Below are 26,747 nucleotides of genomic sequence, written 5' to 3'. Positions count from 1 at the left end.
GAATGCAACACTTTCAACATGCATTTCATCAACCATTCTGTGAACTGTCCAGCAATACAAAATCAGCACTTCTGGCCACATTCAATTTCCTCACTGAAGTTATGCAGACAGTCCAAATAAAGCACATCATTCTAATACCCAAAGTCATCCCACCTGTGCCTGTAATGCCAAACTTTAACCAGTAAACATCCCGTAAACACAAAAAAATAGTTTCATGGAACCTTATGCCTCTACTGGCCAATTTGACCCATTCAATTTCAGTTCAAGAGCAACATACTGTAAATGGCTGGATACTCATCACTGCAAAACAGTTTCATTAGAGCTCATTGTTTGAATGTCCAACCTATTCCAAGGTTATTTCTCCATTATCTGCTAAATTGCCCCATTACAACCTAAACTATCCAATGATCAAATTGGCCCATTAACACTTGCCCACAGAAACCAATCCCAGCTATTGCAACTCATGATGAACAATTCCATTGAACCATAATCTTCCTATAAATACATTGAAACTTACCCCTGCAGGGGGGAAAAGAGGGAGGTAGAGGGGTTTTATAGGAACTCTGAAAATTCCTTACCGTTGACTTCTAAGCTACCCAAGTGGAATATGCGACGGTGTTCCTGCAGTTTATGTATGAGCTCACTCTCTCATGGTTGGTATGGGGATGCGAAGGAGAGTGAAAATGGTTCACAACCAGAAGATCCCAGCAGGCCCTGGCAGACAGCGTGCAATTTTTGGCAAAAAGGTCGCCTAGTCTATGTTTGGTCTTGCCGATGTGAAGTAAGCAAGTCGACTCATCAAGTCAACTCCGTCATTCAATCATGGCTGATCTATCTCTCCCTCCCAAACCCATTCACCTGCCTTCTCCCCATAGCCTCTGACACCCATACCTGTCTCACTTCTCAATATTTAGGGCTAAACAAGATGAACTTTGCATGAAACAGGTGCCTGAAGAAGGGTCTTGACCTGAAACATCCTTTCCTCCAGAGATGCTGACTGACCCGCTCTAGCATTTTGTGTCTCTTTTCAGAAGAGGTGGAACAGGTTTTGTACAACGTATAGACCTCAGTCAGTCTATGGGCACCCGCCCAACCACATTGCCCTGAATTCCATAGATAGCTCCTTTCTGTAAAATTTATGAATTTAAGTAAATCGATTTAAACATTCCTTTATAGAAAACTATAGCAGTTAATAATTCAGAGCATTAGGTCACACAAAATATCCAACCACACGATTTTTCAATGGAGGGGGAAGTCACCATTTGTACATCAGCTCTCTCTGGATTTAAACTAAACGGTTGGTAGACCATCTGCATCTGATCAGCAGTTCAGCGATGGACACATCAACATCTGACCGTCAGAACATTTGGATGCGCACTGCAACAAGCACAAGCAGATATGCAAGATCTTAACCAATAGTTCTTTCAGATCAGGTGCAATTTACCCAAACCCAGTTATCCAACCTCTCTGCAGATCATCCTTGATCAGGACCAGGAACAAATATCTGAACAAGTTTTCTTCAGTGGTCCCTTGGGATTGAGGATGACCTGCTGACATGTCGGTTTTGTGGATCCATAAGTCAGAGGAGCAGTAGTAGACCATTTGGCCCATTTGGTCTACTCTGCCATTCAATTATGGCTGATCTCTTTCCCTCACAATCCCATTCTTCTGCCTTCTCCCCATAACCCCTGATATCCATACTAATCAAGAATCTGTTAATCTCCACTTTAAAAATAGACAATGACTTGGTCTCCACAGCCGTCTGTGGCAATGAATTCCATGGAATTCACCGCCCTCTGACTAAATACATTTCTCATCTCCTTTCTAAAGGAAAATCCTTATATTCTGAGGATCCTGAGGTGGTTGTTGTGGTCAATGTGTTAACCACAGACTCTACCAAAGAGGAAGTGCCTAATGGGGTGTATACGTGGGTGGTATGCGAGATGGTGCGGCCCTTCCAAGGCTTGTGCGTGCATCCAATACAAAGATTCAAAATTCTCAGTACACCTCAAATGTTCCTTTCCAACAAGTGTAATCAAATACACGCATGGCATACGCTGGTGTGGTATGAAAACATGGGCTTTTATTAGTGGGAACCAGACAGTGATAATCCAACTTCAAGAACTGACTTGGCAGAATCATTTTAGAAAGGACAAATATATAATTAAGATTTCAGTTTGTGCATGTTTTCAATTAGATTAACCTAGCTCTTTTGGAAAACATTGCTTGCTGCAATGGATTTTGATTCATTTTTTGACACCTTTCAGACGATTACTCAGATATTCTTTGGGCTCTATCGCCCCTCGACACCATAGACCACTGAGAATATAGTTGATGGAATATAACTCATACAAGTAAGGAGATCCATTTTAGCAAGTTTAAGCAGGCCAGGACATAGAGTGAATGGCACAACTATGGGGTTTGCTATTGAGCAACAAGATCTTGGGATACAAATACATAGTTTGCTGGAAGTGGCAAAACTGTTAGACAAATCATAAAGAAGGTGCATATAATATGGTTGCCTACATTAAATACATCGGGTTTAGGGGCTGGGATGCCATGTTACAGTTATACAGATTGCTGGTTAGGTTGCACTTGGCAGTATTGTGTGCAGTTGTGGTTGTCATGTTATAGGAAGGATGTGATTAAGCTACGGGGGACGCAGAAGAGATTTACAACACTGTTGCCTGACTAGGGCTTTAGTTATAAGGACAAATTGGATAGGCTGCGACTGTACTCCCTGGAGCAAAGTAGGCTGGAGTGACAATATAGAATTTATAAAATCATGAGTAGCATAGATAGACAGTCACAGTCTTTTCCCCCAGACGTTTAAAACTATAGGCCAGAGGTTTATACTGAGAAGGGAACGATTTAAAGGATATCTGAGGGGCAAGTTTTTCACTCAGACGATGGTGGGCATATGGATCAAGTTGCCAGAGGAGGTGATAGAGGTAGGTACAACTAGAATGTTTCAAAGTCATTTAGACAGGTTCATGAATTAAAAAGGTTTGGAGGGATATAGCAAAATGCAGGCAAATGGGGTTAGAGTACATGGTTGGCATGGACATTGGGTTGAAAGGCTGTTTCTACACTGCATAGCCCTGTGAATCTATAATCGATGATCTCATTACTTAGTTAAAAAAGTGGTCACCCTAGGTCAGTATACAGCTGTACTGATGATAGGTATGCTATTGTATTTGGACAAGACTATCTCATGTGCATAGAGCTACACAATGGTAAATCTTTTTAAAATGGTTACGTTCTTGTTTTGCACTATGTTGGGAAACAGCACAGGATCAAGCCCTTAAACTCAATGACTCTGTGCTGACCACCAAGCACTGATTTGCACTAATCCATGTCCTTGATGTGTGCGGAAGAAGGGTCAAGTAAAGTTGGGCGAATCTTGCACCCATTTGTTATATTGAGCAGCTGACTGGATTCAAAGGGGAGTGTGCCTTTCTCTGATTGCCAGAGAGAAATATGCTGGCAGTTATAATACACTGGGGAGCTCTTATCAGTAAGCTTGCAGGCTGCTGCATGTTTGTGTACACCCAATTTTGCAACATCAGAGATTATTATCAGCAGGGTCTTTTCATTCAGAAGCTACTTTTGTATGGAGAACTGCATTACTTAAACTGTACAGGCTGCTGAGTGTTCAAAGCATTTGTAATTAGTTGGCAGAGAAGAGGGAGGTGTTATTTCACAAAATGTTCACCTCACTGGTGTTGGTCCATCTACTGGTTATCGCACATCCATCCCCTTATTATGATGTCTAAGACCAAGAAATAAAGGCGTTGGGCTAATAATCTTTACTCATCAATACACAGTCGCAGGTTACTGGATGTAGGAGCAACAATTTCACTGAAAGTAAATCTGAAATTAATTAAGCAGTGTTGTAGGCATACTGAGCATGAAACAAACTGTTGGGGGAATCAGCAGGTCAGGCAGCATGCGCAAAACAAATAGGTGCAGGAGTTGCCATAGATGGAGGCAGAGTCAAAACCTCCACAGATGCTGTCTGACCTGTCGAGTTCCTTCAGCAGTATCTTTGTTCTGGATTCTAGCACCCGATCGGGGCTCGTGTATCTGGTAAGCATTTTGCTTTGGCTGCTCACACTACTCTAAACAAAAGTAGATAAGTTACTAAGACTAGCGTATTCAATTAATTACATCACTGCAACATGACATAATGTACATAATCCATTCATAGTTAATACATTTACTTAATATATCGTATCATTCTGTCAAACAATGTCACTTGTCCCTTGCCACAATAGGTGTACCCATGTTTCTTCTCTTGCTATTCGAGTGACTGGTTATCTGGCCAGGCCTTTAGCACCGACTCTCCCCCAATCGACATTCGGTGTACGGAGTATCTCGGCGAGCCACGTGCCAGGAGTATCCTGGTGAATCGCACACTGGGAGTATCCCAATGAGCCGAGGCCAAGCCCTCCAGCAGGACTGAGGACTCAACCGATTGGCCTGGCTCGTTCACCGCAGTCTCCAGCGTCCACCGGCCCTGCGCTGCCCGAGGAGGGTCGCTGCCCGAGGACAGTCGAGAGCATAGGTGGATGATAAGACCCTAGGTGGACATAAAAAGTGAGGAGGTCCGCAGAGAACGAAGGAGGGACCTGGCAGGAGGGAGTGGCGAGAACGATGTGGGGACCTGGCGTGGGGCTGCCAAGAACGATGGAGACGGGGGGCTGCCAAGAACAATGGGGAGGGCACGCCAAGAACGATGGGGGGGGGGGGCGCGCCTGCTGCCACGTATAGAGCAGGCAGAAGAAAGGACTGGTTGGTGAACTTTTGTAACTTTGTCAGTGCCAGAGACATGGCAACACTTACGTACTTCCTAAGTGAGGTCTACTATATGATTTTACCAAGTTGTATACAAAACAAACCATTTCACATGTCGCAATAATGTATTATTGAAGAAACATATTCATGATTTACACTCTCATCAGTTCCCAGACTGGTTTGAAGCTCTGTTAATTTACTCAGTGCCTAAAGTCTGACCTCTTTTTAATTAACCATAATAATCTTAGTCACAGCTTTTTTACTGTTTGTCTTATAAAGAAAATGCAGGGATCTACTGAGCATGTGTAGGATGGGTCAACTCAATAATTCATAGTAAAAAACCACGTTACAGATCACGCCGAGATATTTAAACTGCAATGCCATTTCACTTTTATTTCATTACCAACCCAGGGCAAACCAATAGGAAAACGTAAGTACAAGACACTGAAATCCAACAAGTCCAATTCCATTAAATCATACTTACAAATTTTAAAATGTACAGTATTTGCAAAATGAATGAAGCAAATCAGTCCCTCCCACCCTCCACTACTACGTACTTTGCAATCCACAGTTGTAATAAATCGACATGTAATGCAAGCAACATTTCTTTGTAATCAAATGCATGTTAATTGTACTATTGCAGAAAACATTGATGATTACATTCGCACAAATGTAATAAGGAAAAAGGGATTTGAGTAAAGCAAGATGCTCTTATTATCACTGACTAATTGATTCTATGCAACTTGTCTTTGACAGTTTCCCCAGATACTGATGACAAAACATTTGTGTTCTGCTTTCATTTTTAGGCATTTGGTACTCATGAGTTATACCTTCTGCATCAATATTCGTGATGATGCAATTTTTGCTATCCTGTTTAGACATTTATCTACAAAAAGCACCCGAACACCAAGGAAGAAGGGTCTCAACATGAAATATCACCCATTCCTTCTCTCCAGAGATGCTGCCTGTCCCACTGAGTTACTCAAGCATTTTGTGTCTACCAGGGAATCTAATTCTTGCCCACTGAGGGTGAAGTCTCAAAGATCCCAGTGAACCTGGGCACCAATGACCTAATACCATATTACTAGCTGCTGCAAAAGTTACATATTCCCACAGCCCAATGCAGAACAATCCCACAACAGAAATATTCCACACGCTTGGTTTTTTTTTTTGCAACATTTATGAGAAGATGCTGAAGCCATCCAATGTACTTGTGTTGGGAGTGTAATCCAATTATTAATTCATTTTTATAACTTCCTTAGATTTGCAAATTCAAATCTGCATTTCTTTAATTTGATCAATTTGATTTGGCTGGCGATGGACAAAATATCTAACTTTATCTCACATTTGTGCTTTGACTAAGATCAGCTACCTCAATTCAGTCCAGAAATGGAACTTGGCCCATATGGTTCAACTTCTTTCCGAGCCCATTCTAGACGAGGCAAAGTACTACTACACTGACATGTTGAAAAGGGAATATCTTCCAACAACAACATGCAGATTTGAAATCTGTTCATTTCGTCCAATGTTACCCTGCAATATATCGTGTACAAGTTTTCTTACTTTTTTGTTTTAACAATCCATGCACTTCAATAATTGGCTGAACTGGAAGCCACTTTTAGATAAAAATACATTTTTCAGCAATCCGATAAACAGGACCTTAGAGATACTTGCCTACAGTACCATCAATATTATAAAGATTGCTTCCTCATGTACCTTTACCTTAACACAAACTATATGAACACACAATTACAAAAGTTAATCAAATGTTGCATCTCTAATGTTCACCTTCAGGCATTTTACATATAATCACACTCTCTCTCTTTCTCACAGTTGGCTGAACTTTTAATTATTGTTTGGATTTTCATGTGGCTGCAAGACTGCTGGTGGTTCTGCAGGGGGGCGCCAGTGCTCTGTCTGGTGTAAACTGGAATAGTCCAAAGCAGACAGATTCATTTAATGGTTTATTACAATAGACCCTCATAGCCTCATAGACCCTTATCACAGATTGCACTAGAAATCCCCTTGGGGATTTGCAGATTAACTGAGAGTGTGGAAGGATCTGCAGGGATGGTATCAGGGAAAACTGTCTTAGACTCCTATCCACTGTAGGCTTGAGAGGACTGCAGTATGGGTATGTCACGTTCAAGGGAAACAGTGTGCATGCAATGATCAAACTCATTTAAAACATATCATGCTCCATTAAATCTTCCTTTCAGTAATGTGATGTTGGGCTCAAAGTTAAATAGGTAGCAAGGGGTACAGCAGACACTCTATATTATTGGTCCTCTTTATGGCTTTCTCCTTTAAAAAAAACAATATTTTATCCCCTTTCTTGACAGCATTGAACAGTAGCCAAAACCTCTGAAGTTTAGAACGAACTAAGCAGAAGTGATTGTGTAAAAGTGTGCACAAAACGCGTTATGTAACTGGTGATTTGCTGAATTTTGAACAGGACACAAAGCTGTGCTGTGAAGCCAAGGTTAGTCTGGTTCCTGGCCACTTTTGACAATGTAATAGCGTGATCATTTTCTTTTTAAGGGTGCTCTCATCTCATTAGATTACAATTAATGCAACTGTTAATAAATTCAACCAAATTAAACACTACTCAAGATACTGAGAAAGGCTGCTGACCAGGAAGGGGCTTAATATTACCCAACATATAAACTATTAAGAATAAGATTTGCAGCTGCATTTTGAATGTTATTTATTGTTTGAGTCCTGTACAACTAGAAACAATGAGGAGCCATGTAAGACACTCTAGCCACAAGGTAAAAAATTAATGCTCACATGTAATAGAAAATCATATTGATGAAGCTGCACAAATTAATTGGTAAATGTTACAGATGGATATTTCTTTTTAGAAATGACACAAAACTCACCAAATTTGGTTGAGTCGCGTAAAGGGGAAAGGTTCGCAATTTAGACACTTGGAATTACAAAGATCAGCCTTCACTAACCATCTACCCTAGACACAACTTATTTACTACTGTATTCCATACAAGGCCACCATACTTCTAAACTAGACATCCTAGTTCTAATGCAAAGGCTGAAAATTTACTTTATTAATAGTGTTTTAAGTCTGACATTTTGTGGAAGAAATAATTTAAAATATTTAATAGTGACATGATGCATTTTGTACAGGATCATCAAACTGGAGCTGCTGATAATAACGACCTTTCAATTCCATTTTCATTCTTGCTTCATCTCATCTCGCACCAGGTGTACGATACCAAAATTTCTTCCAATCACAGGAACTAACTCAGTTCGATCATCTTGACCCAAGTCCCTTCTCCCTCTCACTCACACACACGTGTTCCAATTCCTTCCAACCATAAATTTCACCATTTATTATGCCACCCTACCATTGCAAGGTTAGTGACCATGCTATTGTATGTAAAAAATAATGTTAAGATTATGTCCATCTGTTTTCTTCCAACCGAGCCAAAAAAAAATCCATATTCTCCACCATCTTTTCCTGATGGCACAGCTAAAGGGGTGAGGGGAAGGGGGAAGTTAACTCACGCATTGGAACTGGTGCAGTACAACTTCAACCTGCTCCAAATTGCTCATAAGAGCCACTGGTTTGAATGCTCCAGTTATGGAGCCATCATTCACAGCAAAATGAAACAACATATTGAGATGAAACAATTACAACAGGGCAATAACAAAATCGGTATAAGAGTACCTCTGAACTTATATAAGTATATTGGTTTCTAATTAATAGAATTTGAGATTGGTAACCGACTCAACTGTTTCTAGGAAATGTCGCTCAACACAAATCAAGTAAGTTTAAAAAAAGTGCCTATTTTAATTATTGAGAACCAATAATATTTTAGTTTTGAGCCTCTCACAGCACAAATTATAGTAAGGATAAACATTACAGACAACAAGACAACATTAACAACCTGGGGTGGGCAAAGAGAAGGTTGGATACACAAGGCTTTCTATATGGATGGTTAGGCATTTGCTTTGTGGCAACCCATATGAATTCTCATGAGTTTATCTTAGCTTCAGCTGTAATCACAAGTGAAGCAGACCTTAAATAATTTAGATATTTAGTTTAAAAAATGGACAAAAAAAGTCAGAGCCTCGGCATTCCCAGCAAACCTGGAATCTGTCGAAATATTACTTAGATTTGTTTTGAGATCACTGGCTCAGCATTCCTTTCACATGTCGCCCCCTTCTCAGCTGTCTCTTTTCACCCTAAATCAGAAGTCATAATGCAAATATGCAAATGCAGAAATCAAATTGGAAAAAAATTAAAAGGTGCTATAACTTTTGCAAATGGTAAAGCTGCTCTTTTTTACTCCATGCACAGACACGCAAAAGATGTGTTCAATCTAAACTCCAGTAAACTATATTAACAATAAATCCCTTTCTGTTCAAGGAACCACAGAGGCACAAGACCTGCCAATTGGGGATTTAATATATCATGCAATTAGCTGCAGCTAGGTGTTAAAATGATTTTTCCCGACTGGAAACAAAAACAATTCAGAAATAGAGACTGTTTACTTATGTTTCATTTTTAAATTCTTCTAAATTCAGCTAACAAAAAATACTGTACCTGAAACTTGTTTGGACAAAATCAAAAGAGTAACATTGGCTTTCTTCATATCGACACTACCACATCCTACAACAGTAGCAAATATTGCTTTGGTTCAAACATGCCGAGGATAAACACACAAAAGCTAGAAAAATGGTGCAATTTGTTCTCTCCTTTTTCTTAAACCCAAGACTTTCAAAATAAAAATCAGACCTCACACACAAGTTTTCTTTCTATTTACAAGAGATGTGATTGAAACCTCAAGGCAGATTCAGTAGTTCATTTCTGATTTTGTTTAGCACCTTCGTAGAAGATGGCTCACAGTATTTACTGTTGAGTCTTTGCTACAACTTTTTTTTGTTTAAATTGAATTCATTTGCTAAACACAAAGACATTTTGCTCTCCACTGAAAACCTCAAAAAAGGTAAAACCTCAAACACATTTTTTTTTTCTTTTTAATTAATATATCCCTGCTGGTAGGAAGGATGAAAGAGGTTTTCCATAAATGTAAGATAATCAGGATTCTGGGTGTAATCTTTCTGGCTGTAGTCATTGAGGAACTTAGAGTTCGTTGACTGAGTCTTCTTTTCATCTTTCTCCTCCTCTCCCGAGAAAACTTCCTCATGCTGGGAGTTTAGCAGTGACTGTAAATTCAACGAGATTGGGAGAGGATGAAGTGAATCCAATGTTTTACAGCAAAACTAAGACAGCACTTTGTGAAAAGATGCCTTGAAGGGGCATCAAATCCAAATGATTTCAGTTTAACAAACTACAAATTATAATGAATCCATAAAATGGGTTCCAAATGTTCGGACTAAAGATAAGGAGATTATCAACAAACAATTGTAATTCTGTGCTTCATTTAAATGTTACCCATAGGGAAAATATTCAGGTGGAATAATGGATGAAAGTAAAAGCAAATTTTGATATTTAGTATGTTGAGATTAATATATCTTGATTGAAATATATTTGCCTCCTGAAAGAATAATGATTCATGACAAATTTAACCCCAGAGCAAGGCATTTGGACCTCAGTCTGCTGATGCACATGCCCAGGTAAGCCACACAGATCTGACATTCATTGTACACTTTTCTGACCAACCTCTCCAAGTCTGAAAATGCACACCACAACCAAACACAAGGTGAAAAATTAAAGCTATATAGTTTTGGTAAATTTTAGAGTATGAAGGAGAAATGGAACACCGTTGATTTTACACCCTCAGCAACACCACACAGCACTGCTGGATGTTATTCCACATCCATGGCCAACTGAGGTATAGAGTATGCTCAAAATGTTAAATTACCATTTGGCATCTAGTTGTCACTGGCAAGGCCAGCATTTTTATCCCATTTTTAATTGCCCTTGAGAACGTGGTACTTGAAGTACTTCTGAAGATACTCTCAGAGTGATAGTGGGAGGGAATTCCAACATTTAGACCCAGACTACAAATCTGATATATTTCCAAGTGAGGATAGTGCAAAACATGGAGGGAAATCTACAAGTGGCGGTGATGCACTGACATTGAACACCTTGGTGTAGAGGTCACAGATTTGGGAGATGTTACTGGAATAGCCCAAGTGAGGAACTGCAAGGTATCTTGTAGATGGTGCACAAGGCAGTGGTGGAGGGAATGAATGTTTATAATGATTGATAAGGAGCTGACAGTGTGGATTACTTGGTCCTGCATAGTGTCAAGCATCTTGAATGTTGTTGGCACTGCATTCATCCTGACAAGTGGAGTGTATTTTATCAGACTCCTTTGTAGATTGTAGAAAGGCTTTAGGAGTTAAAAGGCAAATGACAGGTCATAGACTTAGTCTGTTCTTATAGCCACAATATTTACAGTGCCCTCCATAATGCTTGGGACAAAGACCCTTCATTTATTTATTTGCCTCTTACTCCACAATTTGAGATTTGTAATAGAAAAAAAAAATCACATGTGCTTAAAGTGCACATTGTCAGATTTTAATAAAGGCATTTTTAAATAAATTTTGGTCCCCCCCCCCCCCCCCCCCCAATAGTCAGCAGGAAATAGAGAAACAGATATGCAGACTGATTATGGAAAGATATAAAAGCAACAGGGTTGTTGTAATGGGTGACTTTAACATTCCCAATATTTACTGGGACTTCCTTCGTCCAAAAGACTTAGATGGGGCAGAATTTGTCACGTGTATCAAAGAGAGTTTCTTGACACAGTACGTGCATAGTTCAATTCGAGGAGGGATCATATTGGATCTTGTATTGGGAAATTAGCCTCGTCAGGTGACTGGTGTTTCAGTAGAAGAGCATTTGGGGAATATAATTACAATCTCATCAGTCTTAAGATAGTTATGAATAAAGATAAGTCTTAACATTGGGGAGAAAAGTTCCAATTTGACGGGGAAAATTTCCAACTTTATTAGGTAGTAGCACTTTGCACTCGACAATTGACTTCCACCATTCTTACCACTGTTAGCTAAAAATTTTGTAAACAAACACATTACAAGCTAAAGGGCAGTATGATATATAATGGGGGGGTTTGGAACTCACTAGTTGTAATTTGACATGCTTTGGTAGCTCATCATCCAGTGTGAAAATCTCTTCTCTCTTCAAGGTCAGCTGAGAGCCTCCCTCAAACTCCGCCTGTCACAAGTAAAGAATTAGACATATAACCAAAGACTGGCATTAAGGCTGTTAACTTAGTTTCACATCATTCTTTCTCACCGTGACCTCCTCTTGTTCTATAACTCTCCATGGCCTCTGGCTTCTTCGCACCCTCATTTTCATCTTGGCATACCAGCAGCTGCGGCTTAGTTGTAGAATCCGCTCCCTAACCTCACTATCTCTACCAGTCTTCTTCAGGTGGGTATTATAATCTTAGCCACTTGATCAATCTTTTCGCCATCTATTGTAATAACTCTTTGTGCATCACTGTGATAATCCTTTGTTTATTCTGCACTGGTGTAGCATTTAGGGATGCTTCACATTAAAGGTGCTATACAAATGCAAATGCTGTTGCTGATTCAATTTTTGACAGTAGATGGCAGCAGGTTACTAGGCAATTGTTTATTATTTCTGAATAAACTGAAGGAAATGTATGGCAGAGAACAAAACAATTGCAATTTTCTTCTGGATAAGATTAAGGCCATGTTTTAGCCAAATCCAACACATATACTGGCATATCTAGCTCCTTTTCAGCTTTCAGCCCAACTTTTCATCAATTAGGCAGTCTCATTTGACATGTGAGAACTGGATATTTTTGATACCAGGCTTTTGCTTTCAACTCCTGATAGAGAAACTTCCTTTAACTATTAACAGAATTTCATAGTTTTTCCATTTGAACTTTGCTGTTTGTGCCTTATGATATTTGGGATAAGTTATTTGTATTTTTTTCTTCGGAGAATGAATTAGAGTGAGTGTGCACCAGGTGTTGAAAACATTCCCACTGAACAATCACCATCTAATTTACTAACTTCAAATAACCCATGTTTTCCCTCTATCTCCATCTCCTCCCCTTTCCCAATTCTCCCACCAGTCTTACTATCTCCAACTACATTCTATCTTTGTCCCGCCCACTCCGCTGACATCAGTCTGAAGAAGGGTCTCGACCCGAAACCCAACCCATTCCTTCTCTCCTGAGATGCTGCCTGTCCAGCTGAGTTACTCCAGCATTTTGTGTCTACCTTCGATTTAAACCAGCATTCTTTCCTGCACACTATCTAACTTATTCTCTCTTGAGACCATTAAACGCAACAACTGTGCCTCCATTAGTTACCCCTTTCTCTTAAAAGCCACAGGTCTTTTAAATCACTCTAAGCATCAAACATATTTGATCCTCCTCAATAAAGATGATGTCCCACAGTTTAGATTTGTAATAATGTAACTTAAAAAAACAAAACATGGGACATAGAATTACAAATAAGACCATCCACCTCCTTGAGCCTATTCTGCCGTTGTGTTAGATCTTGGCAGATACGTTTTAATTCCATTTACCACTCTCACTGCCTACTGGTCCCAGAAGTGGATCTGCATTCATTAAAATCGCTGCACTCTTTTAAATCTCTACTCCAGCAGCAGCATTTCCTATTCTAACTGTGCCCTTCTTAATATTCCTTTTATCCTGTATCTGTGCACTGTGGATGGGTCGATAGTAATAATGTATAGCATTTCTTACTCTAAATATGCTTTTAATACTCCCGTTATCCTGTATCTGTGCACTGTGAATTGCTTGAATGTAATAATGTATTGGTCTTTTCACCGACTGGATAGCACGCAGCAAAACAGCTTTGGTGGTAGAAAATATTGGTGGGAGTTGTTTGCTGGCCACCCAGTAGTTGTTGTAGTGTAGGAAGCAGTTTAAATAAGGATGTTAGATATTTTGAAACGGGGTCATACAATAATCTTTGGGGACATTAATTTCCATACAGACTGTGGAAATCCAATTAGTACCAATAATGAATTCCTATAAAGTTCACAGGATGGATTTTTTGATCAGTATGTTGAATGATTGATGAGGGAACCGTCATCGTTTTATATCAAGTACTGTGCAATGTGGAAGAGGTAATAATCTTGTAAAGAGGTCCCTCAGAAACATGTATGAATCATAGACAAGGCCGGAGAACCTGTAATAAGGGGGCACATGGAGTCCAGAGGAACAATGTGTGGATATTCATTTTGGCAGAAGAGAAACTTGCTGGGTATTTGTTAAATAGTGGCAAATTGGTACGGTGCCTTTCAGAGAGAAGCTGGCATCCTTGTATGGAACTCACTAAAAGTAAAGATAATGGAACAGAGAAATGCTATATTGGTCTTTTTTAAAGTAATATTTGAGTAAAAGTATGCAGATCTTGGAATACTCTGTACAACTTTGGATTTTTAGCTAAACCAAATATATTTATCATAGGAGGACTGGAATGAGGATTCACCAGACAGGCTTCTGAGGGAGTGAGGCCTGGCATACCGAGCAGATTGAGGGGGTTCGGTTTCTCCCCTCTAGAGTTTAGAAGAATGATATGTGACTTCATTTAAACATGCAAAGAGAGCTTGACAGGGTAGTTGCCAGGAGGTTTCTTCCCTGGCTAAGGGTCACAGACAAAGAACTAAACTGGGGCGACATTTTATCATTCAGTAGGTAGAGCAATTTTTGGGTCCTCTACCTTGGAGTTCAGTCATTAACTGCATTCAAGGCAGAGATCAATATGTTTCTGGATATTAAACAATTCAATGATTCAAACGATCTGGCATTCAACAAGATCTAGGCTAATTTTTTGTGAGGTTAAAGATTTAGCCTAGATCTTTTAAATGGCAGGCGCATGGTGTCATTTGGTCTGCACCTGTTTGTAGATTTGATGTGTTTATGCTGCTATTTATTTATCTCCCCATTCTAAAGGAGTTGTATGCTGTAAAATTTATCTCTGAATCATACACAGCTGGTAGATAATGTACAGAAAGAAATGTTTCTTGGGTATATGGCGTTTGTTAAGGGTTGAAGGCAAGGAAAGCTGGAGAAAATAGAATATTTTTCACATAGAATGGAAAACCAGAAGTAAGAAGCTGAACAGTTTCTGAAGCAAATTACCGAAAGTGGCTGGACTCGAATTCTAGAAAGCTAAAGACAAAAGAGAAATTTAAATTGAATATGCCCATGCCCTACAATAGTCTCCTGGGTCCCCAACAATGAGTGTAAAATGTGCAGTGATGGAATATTTGAGCAAAATGCAGAATATGTCCATTCATAACACGTTGCTGCATGGGTCGTTCAGAAAGGAATACATGAATTTAGACTTACCTGATAGTTGTATCTGACCTGGGAACCAACAAACTTTGCACTGTATACCCGGCTGTCAGTCCATCGCACCTGGATGACGTCCCCTTCAGTGGGTGAACCATGCTGTACACAGTCCCTGCTCTGTACAGAGAGCAAAGAAATGCATAATGTGGAACAGCATTCTCAAGGAAAGGCTACCTCTCTGAAATTTAAGTTAAAACAATAACGACAATTGGACTAGCTTCAAACTGATCACAAAGTGTGATAAAACTTCTCCCCTTAATTAAAACATAATCTCCTTTTAATCGGATTAAACAAGATTATAATCAATGATCACTTAAAGCTGAGTCGTGCAGATGAAAGGCAAGATTGGTATTATTTATTGTCACATTTTGGTTTCGTTTAGAGATACAGAGCGGAAACAGGACCTTCAGCCCACTGTCACGCGCCGACCAGCGATTGCCGCGCACTAACACTATCCTACACACATTAGGGACAATTCCAAACCAATTAGCCTACAAACCTGTACATCTTTGGAGTGTGGGAGGAAACCAGAGAACCCGGAGAAAACCCACACAAGTTACGGGAAGAACATACAAACTCCTTACAGACAAGCCTCCCTGGTCATAGTCGACCCCGGGTCTCTTGGCACTAAGGCAGCAACTCTACCGCTGCACCACAGTGCTGCTGGTAATCCTTGGACCGGACTAAGCTCGGGTACCTAGAGTGTTATTAGATATATTCTTTGAAGGAACTGCAGATGCTGGTTTACACAAAAGATTGACACAAAATGCGGGAGTAACACAACGGGACAAGCAGCATCTCTGTAAAGAAGGAATGGGTGACGTTTTGGGTCGAGACCCTTCTTCAGATTCTTAAGGAAGCAGCTCTTAATAGAAACATAGAAAATAAGTGCAGGAGTAGGCCATTCAGCCCTTCGAGCCTGCACCGCCATTCAATATGATCATGGCTGATCATCCAACTCAGTACCCTGTACCTGCCTTCTCTCCATACCCCCTGATCCCTTTAGCCACAAGGGCCACATCTAACTCCCTCTTAAATATAGCCAATGAACTGGCCTCAACTACCTTCTGTGGCAGAGAATTCCAGAGATTCACCGCTCTCTGTGTGAAAAATGTTTTCATCATCTCGGTCCTATTTCCCCCTTATCCTTAAACTGTGATCCCTTGTTCTGGACTTAACCATATAACAATTACAGCACGGAAACAGGCCATCTCGGCCCTACAGTCCATGCCGAACAAATTTTTTTCCCCTTAGTCCCACCTGCCTGCACTCGTACCATACCCTCCATTCCCTTCTCATCCATATGCCTATCCAATTTATTTTTAAATGATACCAATGAACCTGCCTCCACCACTTCCACTGGGAGCTCATTCCACACCGCCACCACTCTCTGCGTAAAGAAGTTCCCCCTCATATTACCCCTAAACTTCTGTCCCTTAATTCTGAAGTCATGTCCCCTTGTTTGAATCTTCCCTATTCTCAAAGGGAAAAGCTTGTCCACATCAACTCTGTCTATCCCTCTCATCATTTTAAAGACCTCTATCAAGTCCCCCCTTAACCTTCTGCGCTCCAGAGAATAAAGACCTAACTTATTCAACCTATCTCTGTAACTTAGTTGTTGAAACCCAGGCAACATTCTAGTAAATCTCCTCTGTACTCCTCTATTTTGTTGACATCCTTCCTATTTTGGCGATTTACACCCCCAACCAGACTTCATAGGGAACAATCTTCCTGCATCTAACCTGTCCAACCCCTTAAGAATTTTTAAAGTTTCTATAAGATCCCCCCTCAATCCTCTAAATTCTAGCGAGTACATATGATAGCCATAACATGATAGAGATAGAGATAATCTAAGTTTAAGAAGCCAGAATGTGAAACCGTTTTTGGGTAGAGCCAAGAAAGAATAAATGGGAAGGAATAATATGTGGGAGATATATGTGGAACCCCTTAAGAGTAAACAAAGTATAAAGAATGAAATAATGAGAGCTTGTCAAAAAGGTATTTTAATCTACATATAGACTGGGGGGAGGAAACAGATGGAGAGAAGTAGCCTAGAGATAGTTTATTTGAAGAACACACTGTAGACCCAACTAGAGAGAAGACCTGGTGTTGTGACATTAATGACCACTCAAGTGGTGCGTCAAGGCAGTTCAGTTTGAAGGAGAGAATGAGTCCAGCAATAGTATTTTAAATTTAAATATGGGCAACCATCAGGGCATGAAAGCAGAGTGAGCTTAACTGAATTGGTTAATTGGATTAAAGGGTCAGTCAATGAAGAAGGTAGAAGGGCGGGTGTTTAATGGGAAGGGGATGCAAGCAAGGTAGTGGGCACATGTAAAGAGGGAAGGATAAACCAGATGTTGTCATACTATGCCCATTCTTCAGGATAACGCTGTCAATGCACCCCTTACAAGAAAACCCTATTAGTTATAAAATCGCCGTACAGATATACTGAACGTTTACACAAACAAATGAGTGAAAAGCTGCAAAGACATAAGTTACTTACAACAATATTTTCGGGATATACGTTGTCACTGTAGGATCCATCATCAAAGTTGATTTCGTAGAAGGTCTGTGCTGCAGTTCCAATCACTCTGCACTTGCAGTAACGGCCACTGCTATTTTTTGCAATGACCGTCTGACCTAACGACACCGATGTAACTTCCCGGTTTTGCTACAGTTTATGGGTGTGGGAAAAATAAAAGGGAAGAAAAGGAAGACAACTGAATTAAATTAAACCTACATTTTAGAATTTTCTCACTTTTACCTGATAATTCAATGATTTTAAAGAATGTATTTCTAATAAAAGCATTTCAAAACTCTAGTAGGAATTGATTTCTTCCCATGATACTCTCCTTCCAAAGCCCATTTTCTATCTCTCCCTTCTAAGGCCACTTTGTACATATGCATCTAAAGTATCTAATCCCACGATCTGATAGTTATTTCATGGATATCCACATTTTCCCGACGGGCCACATGGCCAGAACGCTTCCCAACGGGCCACGGCTGTGGACTGGGAACACGGCCGGAGCCGTGGTCTTAATGCCTCCCGGATCGCCGCTTGGGTCGGGGCCTCGCGGCTCAGACGAAGGAGTTGGCCTCGCGGGTCAGAGTCTGGGTCGGCGGAGCGGCCGAAGGAACCTTTGGCAGGGGCCCACGGCTGGGGCATGGATTGACACCACAGAGGCATGAAGTGGGCCGTTGACAGCGGTGAGACTTCGGCAGCAGTGAAGCCTCGTGACAATGACCATTCCATTCTTGTCTCCATGTGGTTCAAAGGTACAAGGCACAGTGCCTCAGCTGTCAACTAGATTTAAGTTTAGATTCACAAGGGTATGCAAGCATTCTGATTTATAACCCAGTGCAACAATAAACCTTTATAAAACTACAAACCTACAACATTCAAATAGAACAAACCACCAGATGAGGACTATGTCAATAGTATCGATGGCCTGTGCCTTGGGATCAACAGTGACCACTACTACAAATTGATGATCCCAGCTGCTTTCCTCGGCAACTGCAATGGTTTATTTACAAGCATACAAATTAGATAAGCTATGGTTTATACAAATGGTAAATAATTTTTTGGTCACAAAAATGAAACAGTCCAAGTTGCTTGAACAGTCATTCATACAGTGCCCTCCATAATGTTTGGGACAAAGACCCATCATTTATTTATTTGCCTCTGTACTCCACAATTTGAGATTTGTAGGATGTAGTTAAAATGCACATTGTCAGATTTTAATAAAGGCAATTTTTATACAGTTGGTTTCACCATGTAGAAATTACAGCAGTGTTTATACATAGTCCACACATTTCAGGGCACCATGGTCGGGCACGATTACTTGCGTATGCACAGCTGTCTGGAGCACGCGACATAATTTGAAGATGGACACAAAGCTGGAGTAACTCAGCGGGCCCGGCAGCATCTCTGGAGAGAAGGAATTGGTGACGTTTCATGTCGAGACTCTTCTTCAGCCTGAAAAGAAGGGTCTTGACCCAAAACGTCACCCATTGCTTCTCTCCAGAGATGCTGCCGGTCCCGCTGAGTTACTCCTGCATTTTGTGTCTATCTTCCATTTTCTTGGCCCGGCTCTGGGATTAGAAGTGGGGGCGGATCCGGACTGGAACGGCCGTGAGTCCCAGGCTGAGTTCGGCGATCGATTGCCTGCTTCTGCTGCTGTTGAAGGTGAGACTTTGCGTCGCTCCAGGGTCTTGGGCCTGTCCCACTTTGGTCGTCAGTTCCGCGACAGCCCGTTGGTGCGCGAAGATTTTGTTCACTGCAAGAATTTCGGAGCCCTGCGCGATGTCGGGACCGGCCCCGCACAACTCCTAACCTCTCCGCTCTTCTAAGTGGGACCGGCCCCGCATGGCCATACGGTGCCCTTACGCCTCAAGCGACCACGAGGTCGCATAATTTGCGAGGCAAGGACGCATAAGTGGGACAGGCCCTTAAAGCTCTGCCACGCCTCTATTGCTGCCATCTTTAGCTTATGCTTGTATTGGGGGCTAGTTCCCTTCAGTTTTCTCTTCAGCATATAAAAGGCATGCTCAAATGGGTTCAGATCAGGTGACTGACTTGGCCACTCAAGAAATGACTATTTGTTAGCTTTGAGAAACTCCTTTGTTGCTTTAGCAGTATATTTGGGATCATTGTCTTGCTGTAGAATGAACCGTCGGCCAATGAGTTTTAAGGCATTTGTTTGAACTTGAGCAGATAGGATGTGTCTATACACTTCAGAATTAATTTTGCTACTACCATCAGCAGTTGTATCATCAATGACGATAAGTGAGCCAGTACCTTCAGCAGCCATACATGCCCAGGCCATAACACCCCCACCACCATGTTTCACAGATGAGGTGGTATGCTTTGGATCTTGGGCATTTCCTTCTCTCCTCCATACTTTGTTCTTGCCATCACTCTGATATGTTAATCTTCATCTCATCTGTCCACAAGACCTTTTTCCAGAACTGTGGTTGCTCTTTTAAGTACATCTTGGCAAACTGTAACCTGGCCATCCTATTTTTGCGGCTAACCAGTGGTTTGCATCTTGCAGTGTAGCCTCTGTATTTCTGTTCATGAAATCTTCTGCGGACAGCAGTCATTGACAAATCCACACCTGACTCCTGAAGAGTGTTTCTGATCTGTTGGACAGGTATTTGGGGATTTTTCTTTATTATAAAGTGAATTCTTCTGTCATCAGCTTTTTGGGCCTGCCAGTCTCTTTGTGATTAGTAAACTCACCAGTGCTCTGTTTATTCTTAATGATGTTCCAAACTGTTGATTTTGGTAAGCTTTAGGCTGACGTCTCTAACAGTTGTATTCTTGTTTCTAAGTCTCATAATGGCTTCTTAAGACTTTCATTGGCACATCTTTGGTCCTCATGTTGATAAACAGCAATAAAAGTTTCCAAAGGTGATGGAAAGACTAGGTGCTGAGTGCTCTCTTATACCTGCATTAAGGAGGCAATTAAACACACCTGAGCAATTACAAACACGTGTGAAGGTAGTTGAGGCCAGTTCATTGGCTATATTTAAGAGGGAGTTAGATGTGGCCCTTGTGACTAAAGGGATCAGGGGGTATGGAGAGAAGGCAGATACAGGATACTGAGTTGGATGATCAGCCATGATCATATTGAATGGCGGTGCAGGCTCGAAGGGCCGAATGGCCTACTCCTGCATCTAATTTCTATGTTTCTATGTGCCCCAAACATTATAGTGCCCTGAAATGGGGGGGACTAAATATAAACACAGCTGGAATTTCTACATGGTGCAACCAAAATATATAAAAATACCCTTTAATAAAATCTTGACAATGTGCACTTTAACCACGTGATTTTTTATCTATTACAAATCTCAAATTGTGGAGAACAGAGGCAAATAAATAAATGATGGGTCTTTGTCCCAAACATTAAGGAGGGCACTGTATGTTTGTGAAGGAAGATGTGTGTGAAAACACCAGTGTACTGCCATTAACAGTACAGACTGGTGTTTGTACTTGAATTTTCACAAAATATGCCAATAATAAATATGTATCTTAAACTACTGGAACACACCCTGAAAATGTATCCCATCCTTCCCTATAATATGCTCTTTCCTTCGAGCTGATCACCATTGTTCAATCTTTACAACAACAACATTGCCTCATCTTCCAGCCAATAAAATCCACTTACTTTGTAATGTTTCCTGTACTTAAATTTATTTTATGTTGTAACCATTATTGTTTATAATTTCCCTTCAAATTAATCACGATTTCTGAACGTTGCACTCCCAGATATCAATATTTAAGTGCACTGCCTGCATCTCCTCCCAAAAGAAATGGTGAAGGGAAGTGCTATAAATCAATATGGATTATCAATTTAAAAAATGGGATGTGGCTATAACCTACTTAGCTCATTAAAAGTCTATGTAGATTATACATAGATTATAATGGTCAGGTACAAACAACAATCAATAGCCTAAAACAATCAGTAGTTGCAACTGGAACACAAGCTTACATCTGGAACATGCTTATAGCTATACAAAGCTCTGGTTTGACCACACAATGATATCCATGTAGATTTTGAGACTACACCTTACAAAGTATGTATGGGGAAGGTACAGCAAAGATTTATCAGAACAGTATGTGATTTCAGGAGTAAAATGATGAAGTAAAATTAGAATAATTATATATTCCCCGAATATTTGAAGATTAAGGGATTATTTGATCATCTTTTAAAATATTTCGAAGTTTATTTTATTAGAAACTGGCACCTAATTTTAGGGATAGTAATACTTCAAATGTACAACCTCTACTGTTATTAAGCAGAACAAGAAAAAGAAAGCAAATGTTGAAGATATCCTAGAAATAGAAGGATCAAAAGAGATTTTTAATCTGTATTTGTAGCTCTACAGGCTTTCAACCGCTGCATCACATGATTTTCTTTAAGAAAGAGTCTCATTTCTTCAAGGCGTGCTATTTTATTCCTAACTGAAAGTTGGTGTGGTTGTAAGTATCAATTTCTTTCCAATTATTAACCCATAATTAAAAAAAACATTTTGATCTTTATAAAGAGCTAATTCCGATGCCATTCCGTTTTGGGTCATTCTTGCGCATCTTTGGAATATTTCCAAAATTTATTGAAACTTTGTACATCCAACAAATGAGTGTGTTATATTAGCGTTTTGAAACAAACATTTATCGCATCTGGGAGAGACGTTTGGATAAAATTTATTCAAATAGTCTATGTAATAATTTGAATTGATGTCTTGCATTAATTTGTATGATATTATTTTTGTGAATCGCCTTGATATTCATTGCTTCTTCTAAAGGATCTAAAAAATATTAGTTGAAATCTAGTGTATGTTTCTTCATAAAGTCACATACCTGTATATATTAAAATATTGATTATCCTTCAATTTAAATTTTAATTTTATTGTTTGAAATGATAACAGTTTGCCCACTTCATACATGTCCCCTACTTCCCTAGTTTGAATGGCGGGGTTATAGTGGGTTAGTACTGATAAATTATTATTAAACGGATTATTATTTTATTTGTTAGGTCCAATTATAGAACAGTTATGTGATTCATCAAATATTTTTTCCCATCTATCCTTAGAATGAGGGCCATTCTCTATTTAATATATTATTATAGTATGATATTCATTGAAATCAGCCATTATTGCTTCTTCTCAGTTTGAAATCTAGCAGAACAAACTAAATTGTTGGGGCTAAATGGTACTTTTGTGCTATCTTAGCTTCGAACCATCACATTAACTCAAAAACTCAAGGAATCTTACACAAAAACAGGTTATAGGCCAAAAAAATATATATTTTTTCAAATTGCTGAACAGTATGTACATCATGCTGAACATTTCTGCACTTCTTGAAAGAGATAAGAAAACTAGCAACTTTCATGTACTGATTTCATAATATGGGTTGCACTAAATAATGAATAAACCTATAATTTTCATCCTGTGATATCACTTATCCCTCATTTTAAATTCACAAACCTTTCATTCTGTCAGTTCACTTGCATAGCTGGCTTGATATGATAATCTATGCATTCCTATTTCACTAAAATTCACTGCATTTTTTCAAAACAACCGTCTTAATCACGAGTGACTAAAATTAACGTGCTCCCTACATTTATGATGGACTTAAAGCTAATCTTTGCTGGCTGGATAGTTTCAAATGAACTACTTTCAAATGTTAGGATATCCTGGGGATCAAGAGAGTTTAAATATTTGTAACAGGCTTTCAAGTTTTCAAAGTGCTACTAATCATCAGGTCCTACAGAGTTAAATTATTTAGTTCATCTTAGTCTACTTCATGGTTTCCGAATTCAGAATCACAAGGTGCCTTTTTAAAAAAAATAAATTAAATAATGATCTAGTGAGAGGACTGGACCTGATTAGGCTGTTTATGACAGGTGTGATCAGTCGATTAAATACCCCACCAGACTAATTAAATGAAAAACAAATTACAATACTCTACTCGTACACCTTCAACACAAGATTATAAATATAGAAAATGCTGAAAATACTCAGCAAGTTAGGCAAGTTAGGACCAAGTCTGGAAAGGGAAACAAAATTAATATCTTACTGTCAGAAATGGGAAAGAGACTATAAGTTGGTTTTCAGCAGAAGAGAAAGTAAAGGAAGGAAAGGTAGAACAAAGGGACTATCTCCGATACGTTGAAACCAGATGAGTCAATGTAGTAGTTAGCGACCACACTGATTCATTAGGCCACACTTTATCACATTCATTCTCCCCACCACAATCTTCACTACAATTAAAAACTTAACTTGTTTTCTTTCTTTCCCACTCCTGACGAAGTCTCAAGGATCGGAAAAAGTAATTATATTGTTCTTTCCACCCATGCTGCCTCACCCGCTGTGTGTTTCCAGAAAGATCTGTTTTATTTTGGATTTCCAGTATTTGCAGTTATTTCTCGATTTTCAATTATATCTATTAATTGTTCAATTTTAAGCAAATTTGGCATGAACACCAGTAATCAATGGGTTAATACAGATGTAATCAGTTATCGTCAATTACCAGCCTAACTTACACGTGCACTTACATTCTGACTGGTCACTTTGTGCTTATAGCAGATGATGGATACAACATAGGGCCAGTCATCTGGTTCCATTACAACCCCTGCAGCATGTGCACACGTCACATGAAATGATGTGGAACAATGCTCGTACGAACACTGGATACAGGTTCCCGTGCAGCTGTTCACTTTTTTTCTGCAGTACACACATTTCTGAAGAAACAAAAAAAGTAGAAGATATGAAAAGAAAAATTCTGACATTATTGTAACCAGTTTGTATGCACTTGGATATTTTATACATGAGATGAAGCAGTATGTGACGATGGGATAACTATAAACCTGAAGTGAATTTAAACAGAGAAAGTTCAGAGTCAGGCTCTTAAAAGAACTTAATATTCTTGGTTATCCTCTCAAAGCTTTTGCAGTAAATTCAAATGATACTTATTCAAACAACCATCTGCCAATGGCCATGAATGTACACCAATCTCAAAATCAGTACTCGGAATGAAGAAATGCCATCATTATTTTGGTTCTTAAATGGCTGCTTTTGAAATCTGACTTTAATTACAATCAATAAACCCATTCTAACAGCAGCTAATCACATACATTTCCAAGTCAAGCTGCCATCACCATCTTCCTCTTCAATCAACAATGGTCATGCTCAACCGATGAATATCTCAGGCTTTCCAACTAAGAAATCATTTTCAAAGGAGGCTTTAACTAAACAGATAAAACACTAATTGGTTCTTAAAATTAGTTTTTCTCGTGAAACTTGTACAGATGGAAGACAGAACGTTGTGGCGGATGGACAATATTCAGGCTGGACGTCTGTGACCTGTGGAGTTCTGCAGGGATCTGGAATGCTGGAGGTTGCGGGGAGACCTGATAGAATTACATATAATTCCAAGAGGCATAGATAGGGTAAACAGTCAGGACCTTTTCTGCAGGATGGAAAAAATTAAATACTAGTGCGAGTGCCTGGAATACGCTGCTGAGGGTGATGGTTGAGGCAGATACCTGTGGCATTTACAACATTTTGGATAGGCTTATGGATATGCAGGGAAAGGAGAGATATGGATTAAGTACAGTGTAGATAAGAGTTTGTCTTGGCATCATGTTCAGCACAAACATTGTTGGCCGAAGGGCACATTCTCCTGCTTTACTGTGCTATGTTTTATGAAACAGGTTCCTGAATGCAAGGGAATGCCAACCGTTTGAAACTTATTTCTGAAAACTCTGGCACTGGTTCTCCAATCTAGACTGGCATTTCTGTGCATGATAGTGTTTGTGGCACCATCAAAGCTATACGTTAAACTGTGAATTTATCTGCTTTCTCTGATTGACCAGAAAGGTTTTGATGACACCAATGTAAAGAACAGCAAGGGGTGTTTATCCTGATCTCTGGACTATTTAATTTTTTCAACTAACATCACACAAACAGGTTATTCCGACATTATCACAGAGCTATAGGTGAACCTTCGGTGTACAAATTAACTGCTGTATTTCTTACTTTACACTAGTGCCTACAACTAATAAATGATTCTTTGTCTCTAAAGTGCATTGGAATGAGATGGAACTGTAAACATGAACCATATAAAGATGAGTGTAGAAGAAAAATTAAAAATCTCCAGATCCTTAATTATGGTGGGAATTAAACAAGGTAACGAAAGAGTGCAGATGTGACAATTGGCATCTCTTGGTGACCAGCTGCACAGAAGATCATGAGAATCTTGCAAAACAAGTTACAGACACGTTATCTCCTAGAATCGGCCTCACACCTATGTTTATTGTCTGGGAGCTTAGACTTTCTCAGGACATTCTATGGTAATCGGTAACGTTGGTGAACAAAACACAACAGCAATAGTTGGGTAGACCACCCGCGCAGTAGCGCAGAAATGTTGCAGACAGGGGGGGGGGGGGGCTTATAATTGGCTCCGGGATGGGGTGGTGCTCTGATAAGGGGTGCCTTTGTATTATGTTTGACCTGTTTTAACCATCTGTTGAATAAGATTAACATAAACAAAAAGTATATTATGACTAATGAAATAATTAATAACCATGTAGTAGATTGTAATTACAGGAAAACATATAGCCAAGGACAAAGTATATTTTCGTATAATTGTATCTAACTGGAAAAAAAGTCGTTTACTGCACTGTATAACTATCAGCTAATTCTGCTGCAAAGACAGAGAACTGGTTAGCAGTTAACTGTCGCCATCTCTTCATGATATCATACAAGAAAGCCTCTTGAAGCAAAACTCGGTCTCCATTTTTCCTTTGTCAATTTCCTCGACAATGAGTTTACTTCTCATGTTTCCACTTAATTTATCTGCAGAATATTATGGTTTTGCAGCATTTGCTCGCTCTCATTCATGTGTCAGGACTAATGAAACATTCAAAGCAAGTTGAGAATTCAAAGCTATGGTCATCCTGAAGGAGCAAGCAGCTTCTTCACACTTTGGGATAATTGCGCACTGACCCATCTCTGGAATAATTTTATTTGCAGATTATATTGGGGTAAATGCAGTCCAAGAGCAGGTTAACAAAAGAGCCTTTTACAAATTCAAACTTCCTGGAATAGAATGAGAATGTCAGATGG

At 39.6% G+C, this 26,747-nt stretch overlaps 1 protein-coding gene across 2 annotated transcripts in view; it reads right to left on the bottom strand.

The window, feature by feature from the left end:
* Window positions 1–5,170: 5,170 nt before the first annotated feature.
* kdm4b (lysine (K)-specific demethylase 4B) overlaps window positions 5,171–26,747 on the bottom strand; it is a 280,148-nt gene continuing 258,571 nt past the window's right edge. For both annotated transcript variants that reach the window (XM_055658796.1, XM_055658797.1), the window contains 5 exons: window positions 24,176–24,361; window positions 17,620–17,787; window positions 15,111–15,230; window positions 11,873–11,965; window positions 5,171–9,987 (listed from right to left, as the gene is read on the bottom strand). In XM_055658796.1, the coding sequence (XP_055514771.1) occupies window positions 9,799–9,987; window positions 11,873–11,965; window positions 15,111–15,230; window positions 17,620–17,787; window positions 24,176–24,361 (756 nt within the window). In that variant the 3' untranslated portion in view covers window positions 5,171–9,798. The remainder of the gene's footprint in view (window positions 9,988–11,872; window positions 11,966–15,110; window positions 15,231–17,619; window positions 17,788–24,175; window positions 24,362–26,747) is intronic.

The sequence above is a fragment of the Leucoraja erinacea genome, chromosome 29 (genome assembly GCF_028641065.1).
Source record: "Leucoraja erinacea ecotype New England chromosome 29, Leri_hhj_1, whole genome shotgun sequence".
NCBI classification, from domain to species: Eukaryota; Metazoa; Chordata; class Chondrichthyes; order Rajiformes; family Rajidae; genus Leucoraja; species Leucoraja erinaceus.
This window is presented reverse-complemented; position numbering and strand designations above follow the sequence as displayed.